This window comes from Montipora foliosa, chromosome 11, assembly GCF_036669935.1.
Source record: "Montipora foliosa isolate CH-2021 chromosome 11, ASM3666993v2, whole genome shotgun sequence".
In the NCBI taxonomy this organism is placed as follows: domain Eukaryota; kingdom Metazoa; phylum Cnidaria; class Anthozoa; order Scleractinia; family Acroporidae; genus Montipora; species Montipora foliosa.
The window spans coordinates 3,099,332-3,106,831 of record NC_090879.1 but is presented as its reverse complement, the minus strand read 5'-3'; the positions used below and the strand labels follow the sequence as shown (position 1 = coordinate 3,106,831).

General features: G+C 42.1%; 1 protein-coding gene across 1 annotated transcript in view; it reads right to left on the bottom strand.

Annotated features, from left to right (window-relative positions):
• The window catches only part of LOC137974947 (protein retinal degeneration B-like), a 37,603-nt gene that overhangs the window by 5,869 nt on the left and 24,234 nt on the right, over positions 1-7,500 (bottom strand). Inside the window, exons 10-14 of the mRNA XM_068821964.1 lie at positions 7,271-7,500; positions 6,046-6,191; positions 4,774-4,893; positions 3,433-3,549; positions 2,667-2,815 (exon numbers count right to left, since the gene is read on the bottom strand). The exon at positions 7,271-7,500 is cut by the window's right edge and continues 103 nt beyond it. Coding sequence (XP_068678065.1) covers positions 2,667-2,815; positions 3,433-3,549; positions 4,774-4,893; positions 6,046-6,191; positions 7,271-7,500 — 762 coding nt within the window. The remainder of the gene's footprint in view (positions 1-2,666; positions 2,816-3,432; positions 3,550-4,773; positions 4,894-6,045; positions 6,192-7,270) is intronic.

Below are 7,500 nucleotides of genomic sequence, written 5' to 3'. Positions count from 1 at the left end.
GCCGACTTTGAATGGTTTTCTTCTGCAATTGTTGTTGAGATCACTTCGTGAGTACATACTCGCGGATCGGTAAATATTCTACCACTATTCACCGAGATTTCAAAGAATAATTGTTAAAGATTTGAAGTGCGGGTTATGAACGAATGAGAAAGTACAGTTAGCTTTCGTTTCTAAAGATGATGCTGCGTCGGTGGGAGAGCAAAACATGAAAATTTGGTTTTATGAACTGAGTTGATAAAGGGTCTTCTTAAAGGTCGAACTGCCACCGGCGCAAAAAGGTAAAATGGTTGACGATACGAAAGTTAGCCCTCGGTCAGAGCCTAAACATCAGCCATTTTATCTTTTCATGGTGGCCATTTGACCTTCATCGACTCGTTTGAGTTTTAAGTGTATATGACAGATTTTTCTTTATTTACTCAATCGAAAGATCATGGTTTTATGAGATTAAAACAACCAAAAAAATTCCATACCGATTCTGTGCCTTTCAGCCTTTTAAAAATCGGAATTTTCACTTCCGGTGGGGTACAAAACCCCGCTAATGAGAAGACTGGGAATAGCAGGCCAGTGACGTCAATACAGGAACGCAAGGGAATTTTAGGGATTGAAATTTTTGCCTTAGTGCAACCAAGTACAACGCATCTCAGAGCGGTGTCAGCAACTTCTGAAATCTAATAAAGAAATGAAAATTCGGGCATAGGAAAAATTTCGTTCTGGTAATGACGTCACAGTTCTGCTATCCCCAGTCTCCTTACTAGCGCGGTTTTGTACCCCACCGGAAGCGAAAATTCCGATTCTTACAACGCTAAAGGACACGGAAGGAAAATTGGTATGATTTTTTTTAATTGTTTCCATCTCCATGAAATTTCGATCAAGGAAATAAAGAAAAATCTGTCATATACACTTAAAGCCTAAACGTGAACTACCCGTGTACAACAATTGGCTTACCGTTAAGTTTAGTGTTACTCTTATCCAAGGTTTAGCATAACTGTTTACGTCTACTTGAAACATTGGGACATGTTGTGACTGTTTGAGCACAGGCTTTTCCAGACACATACGACGTTAGGGACCGTTCATTTTTTATGAGAAAGGGGGGGCTGGTGGGATTTGGGGGGGGGGGGGGTCACTAAAAAAAAATTGGCTTGAAAGGGGGGGCCAGCCGAAAAAAAATGAAGGAAAAGGGAGGGTTGGACGAAAAAATTAGATTAAAAATAGGATAAGAGATTTTACAGATTGAGGAAAAAATTGACCTCTTTTATTTATAACAAATATACTAAAACATTTCCAGGGTATTCAAGAAAACTTCTCAACAGCTTTTTATATATTTTATAATAACAGTGAACGTACCATAATAACAGTCTTGAATAGTAACAACTTTCTTTTCATTCATAAAAATGTTGTTATCAAGCGCATATTAAACAAAGACCAATAATTTGAGTCCTGTAATTGGAACTGACCTCGTTACCAAGGCTTTTTCTGAGAAATTTCTGAGGTTTTCTTGTGGAGTAAAGGTAGGACAAGTTTGTTCTTTTTGTTGCGAATGGACTGGACCACCTATAGGGAGATGCCCCAAACCATTTCCTGATCATGCCTGCCTTCCAAAGTACCACTACCTTCCTTATCAGCAGACCCCAAATGAGGGGCGTGATCCAGACGATTGGCAACCAAGAGTCCAGTTGAAAGACGCGCATGCCAGTTTTGTCTGACCCAGAGAGCGTAGCTAGATTTGGAGACAAATTCATTGTGCAACCAAAGTTTGTGGTTGACTATCTCCAGCATCTTGAGGTCATGGAGTTCAAAAAAAAAGAAGAGACTGGAGGAAAGGGCAAGGGAAAGTAGGGAGGCAAGAGAAAAGTCCTATGAAGATTATCATTGGGCTAATTTGTGTGAACATGCCACCAAGCTAAAAAAGCTCGTGTGCCAGAATTGAACAAATACTTAAAACATCATGGGCTATTAAAACAGCATCAGAAGAGCAACAAGAATGACAAAGTGAAGACAATTATGGGACACTTCTTGCGAATGAATACTCTCAGAACTGGACAAGCCGAAGTGGGAGGCAGGAATGAATCAGGTCAACTAAACAGCAGTGATGAAAGCAGTGATCATAAGGGAGAGGAAACTGATGATGACTACAAGAGTGATGCCCCTGACTCTGAAGACGACTCAAATGATGTCGTTCTTGCTTTTATCGCCTCAGATGAGGAATACGCAGACGAGCGGCCAGCTACAACACGCTCAGGACGAGCTGTAACAAGAAGAGCAGAAATTGACTTTTCATTCTTTTGAGTGATTTGTTAAAAGCAGCTTTCTAGCTTTCAGGTTTCTTTCAATAAATTATGTGAAATGTAACAAAACGAAATTTTAATGCTGCGGTAACTTTTAACACCATATTTATTTTTTATTCAAAGGGGGGGGCCTTCCAAAAAATTACTCTGATGAGGGGGGGGCCAGGAGAAAAAAAAATCGGAAATTGGGGGGGGTCATACAATTTTCAAATTACACTCCTCCAAATTCCACCAGCCCCCCCTACCCCATAAAAAATGAACGGTCCCTTAGCCGGAAAGATTTCTAGTGGTTTATCGCAAATAGCTTGCATCTCATTTATCGTGCAATCCTCGACACGTGATGCAACGTTTAGCCGCGGCAATATACACCGGATCACTCACCTCACAACAAGCTTGAAGGGGTAAATCCCAACCGGAAGTTTCTTGTCTTCAGGAACAGAGTATGATAACCTGCCGCCACTTCCGGTTACCGCTGTGTCGAATAAAACGTACTCACCGGAGGGTGGCTGCGTCATGACGTAGACGTCCACCTGGGGAGGAAAAAAAAACATCAATCTCTTGTAAATACAGGGACGAGATGTTGGTAGCCCACTGAGCGCTAATCCTGGGTTATCTGTGGCCAATACTTGTAGGTTGCATTGCGTTTCAGCTCATGGAAACGATACTGCAAGGCTATGTGTGAATAAGCTTAAAAGGCCTCTGCCATTCACTAACATCACATAGACCCAGTTATTCGAAGAGGCGGCTTCGAGCAAAGACGAAGGATACTCCAGTTCTCCTCGGCTACTCCTCATCACGACTGATCAGTGTCCAATTTCTTTCCTCCTTACGCAAATTTCTGACTATGCCAGTTGTTTAGCTTTAAGATGGAAGTCCACCGTCGCGAACTTTTACGCGCCAAAATTTGCGTACGTAAACTTGAATTGGCTTTTCGTTCGTAAATAAAATAGAGGCGATGTATGAGCAGCCACGCGTAAACGTGAAAGTTGAACCTCGCTTAACTTTCACGTTTACGCGTAGCTACTCATACAGCGTCTCTATTTTATTTACGCACGAAAAGCCAATTCAAGTTTACGAACGCATAGGAGCGCAAAACTTTGCGACAGTGAAAATCCACCTTTAGAGACCTCAACAAGGCGTGTCTGACCTTTTCTCCACTGAGTGACACCATATCAAGAGGCCCATACATGAAACGTGCACTCAAAGTCTGCTCCTGGCCTTCGAGTGTGATGCAATCATTCGCTCGATGATTGGCGTTTAGATTCTGATGGAAAATTGAAACAAAAGACTTGATAAACACATGCAGCAGATGCCATGTAGCTTTCTACCGACCTACAATCCGGGTCAAAATTTTGGGCGAAAAGTAGACAATTTACATGCTTCCATCGTTATATAAGCAACGCATGTTCTTCTTTCGCTGCCTTTTTCGCCCCCCCCCCCCCTCCCCCCATCTTGCCCCCAGACAATGTTGAAACATGCGAGCAAGCGATCGATGAACGGATCTTGATTTCGGAAACGTGAAAAATCAGCATTGCAATGGGGGAAGGGGGAAAAGCGGGAATTGTCCCAACAGTTTTGACCAGGATTGTAGGTTCAAGGTTAAGTTTCTTTATCATGTGACACGTAAAGATCCTATAGAAAATCGCATCGCAAGTCCGCGTGGTTCATTTTGCTTTTGTTATAATGAAAACATTTTAAAAGACCAACTCATTAAAACAAGCAAATGGCTTTTCTGGCCTGAAACATTTTCGAGAAACGAGCCACAGGTCCGAAAAAAAAAACAACAACAAATGAATGAAGGAGTTATTTTCAAGAGAAGCTGTGGTGGAAGAGAGAGTGCAAAACGACAATTTGGTTTCATTAAGGACGGTGCCTACTATTGCTATTGCGCATACGTTCTGTGCATCTCGAGACACTCGGGTTTCCTATGGGTGATGCATATTAACACACGGATGTTTTTGCGCAGTTTAAAACTATGCGGAGAAAACAGGACTTAGCAAGTGATCTTGCTATCCAAAAAGAAAATTGGGGGTAACCATGGATTTTTCAGAGATAATTAAGCGTCAATTTGGAAAAGAACGCCAACATTGCTTTGTATTTCACAGCTTTTCACAAATACTGTTGATTAATTATCTTTGAAAAATAAGAGGTTACCACCAATTTTATTTTTGGATTTCAATAACACTTGTTGAGATCTGCTTTTCCCGCATATCCAGTAAACCGAGCAAAAATACCTTTGAATTAGTAGGCACCGTCCTTAAACGAGTTGATAAATGCGGAATAACCACCGTGAATTGGCTTTGATCTACGGAGTGGCTTGAACGTTTTCCTGTAAGCGATGTCCTGAGGTACTTCCAATCAAATGAGAGGCACAAAGTATAGCTTTTCAACAAGCAGATTATTTCGTAATTTAGCATGTTTCGAACGACATGCGAAAAAAAAAAATTTTCCCGCAGTAAAAGACGATTGAAGACGAGTAAGTGGTTACCTTAATTTTGATCGCAGTTCTTCGTTTTAACCATTTCTCTCTTGGCTCTAAAGGGCAAAACGTCTGACATCTTCTACTTGGGGAAGAAACACTTGCGATGTCCCACTCTCCATGAAGAATCTGGGAAATCAAGGAAAACACGAACAAAGAACACTTGATTGAATACAGCATGTCAAAAGGTGACTGGATTAATTAAATCATTGGGTTTTCTACGTAACACCAAAACCAACGAGAGTACTTTAATCAATCACAGCAAAACTGAAGCAGACACACATATGAGCCAATCATAAGGTAAAAGAGATCAGCCAATTGACCGAAAAAATGTTCACCGCAAGTCACCAAAACTGCTTTTGTCTTTATCTCTTATTGGCTGAAGAGATCGTAAGCGACAAAATCGAAAAAAAGATAGGGGAGAAGTTCTGATCTTTATGATTTTTTAATTTTTTTTAAATTAGCTTTAGTGGGTACGTACCCCTCATATAATATATAACATAAATTCATAAATTCAGGATAACACTACACAAGAAACAACGAAAAGCCAAAAAACGAAACGACAAAAAGCTCTTACGACCAACGAAAAGCTGTTACGACCCCGCCAGCGATGTATCTGACCTCGACTGTATTGCTATTGAGGGGAGTCCACTAGATCGACGACCATTGAGATTGGTGTAAGGGTTAAGGGAACAGTACAATATGACCCAACGTTCCCCATGAAATACTCATGGTCACCTTGGACTAAACTAGGGAGCTTAAGCACGCGCGTTTTTGAGACGTGGACGGCAACCGGAAGAGAACATTTCACGTGCCAGGACAGTGGTGTCTCCCAGATTTTTATACTAATCATCTCTAATGGCGAAAAGATACTTAGCAATGTAAATGTGGTTGTGTGAAAACAAGTTAAAAGGGAAAAACAGCTCACTTCCGGTTGCCGCCCGCGTCTTGACTACCACATCGGGAACTCCATGCCCTCCCTACTCCTTCAGGTTCATCAACGACCCACAGGGAGGTGACACGGGATCTACGGTTTACTGTCCCTACCCGCGAACACTTCAAAGCCTGACCATTTTCATTTTTCATTTTAAAGGCAACTCTTTGTCTTCAGATATTTCAAGACTCTTAGTGTTGGTTCGGACGGAGGTGTACCTACGTACGTGCGATGCTCTATCTGAAATAAGCTAACATATAGGGTCGATGGATCTCACCCGGCCAAAACTCCCTCCTTCCCCTTTATAAAGCTTGCATAAGGTCTGTAATAAAATAATACCGTTATACCTCTCTGACAACAAACGCTGCAACATCACTGGACTCCCAGTAACTGACATGGAATAATGGAGAGAGGACAGCGGTTGGGAACTGCTGGAGACCCTCAGGACAGTACAGTGCAAAGTCCACTCGCTTGGTACCCCACCAGTTTGCGACTGCAGGTAGAGAAAAAAAATGTTGTCGGTCCTTTGAAAGGAACACGGCCCTGGTTCAGTAACAGATTCCAAGTAACGTCACAATGTGGTAGGGGACTGAATAAGGCGGCACTTGCCGCCATCGAGATTCTTCTTCCAAAGGATTTTAATCTAGGAATTTTGAAACTGAAAAATTCGAAGAGTAGGAAAGGCTCTTTCGTATTCAAATAAAAACTTTGCCCTTTAAAATAGTTATTCAAAATTCGCTAGCAACCGAAATTTAACCTGATTCCGGTTTTCGAATTCGCGTTCAAAATGTACGAGCTAGGTTCCCCGGATGGTGCATCTTTCACGCATAAAGGCAGATCCCAGGGGATCGCATCGACACCGTGGCAAAAACAATTTAATCGGTTACAACATCGATTCAGAACGCTCTGGAGGAGAAAAATTCATTTTCGATGACTCTTGCTGGGTTCCCCGCAAATCAACTCAAACCGACGAACTATATATATTTTCCCGGAACTCGCTGCGGAGGAAGTGAACGATGAATGTTTTATTCGTTCATTTAAACTCGATGCCGTTTCGAAACAAGTCAGAATTACAGCAAAGTAACTGAGTAAGGAATTTAATACTCAGTTTTACTTTGGCATCATGTTTTTCTCGAAGTTGCCACCAATTTAGCTCCCTGATCATACGTCCCTGATCGCAGTCATGGTCACATCCAACAACTAAAAATTTCGCCATTGGCGACAAATTGGCGGCAAGCCACCCACTGTACAAAAGGAACAACATCCCTAAAGCCGATGATACACGGTTCAACATTTGTTGATCAACAAATGTTGCAGCTCTTGTTCAACAAATGTTGAACAGTGTGTCGTGTCATGTTGAATGTTGAATATGCCATTCAACACGTTGAATGTTGTTGAACGATGTTGAACGATGTTGAACGAAAATAGAGAAAATAGAGTTGTTGAGCAACAAATGTTGCAAGATGTTGAACCGTGTATCATCGGCTTAACCCATCCAATTTTGGAAACGGTTAACTGGGGAACTTTCGAGATAACGGACGATGAGAAACCAATAACAAATTAAATGCCCACCTGCATCTGAATCCGTTCCTCCTCGCGGACTGTCCGAGCCATCACATGACCCAAGGCTGGTAGTGCTCAGATCACTGTCTCGTTGCAACAAGCCTGGACGAGACTGGGGCCGACTATTGGTCGCCTGGGCAACAAATAACTCGGAGTATGCCCCGATGACGTTGTTAACCAGATGAGACTGGCCATCTCCAAGAGGGAAGCGCTGATACCGTGGGACATTCACGGCGGGA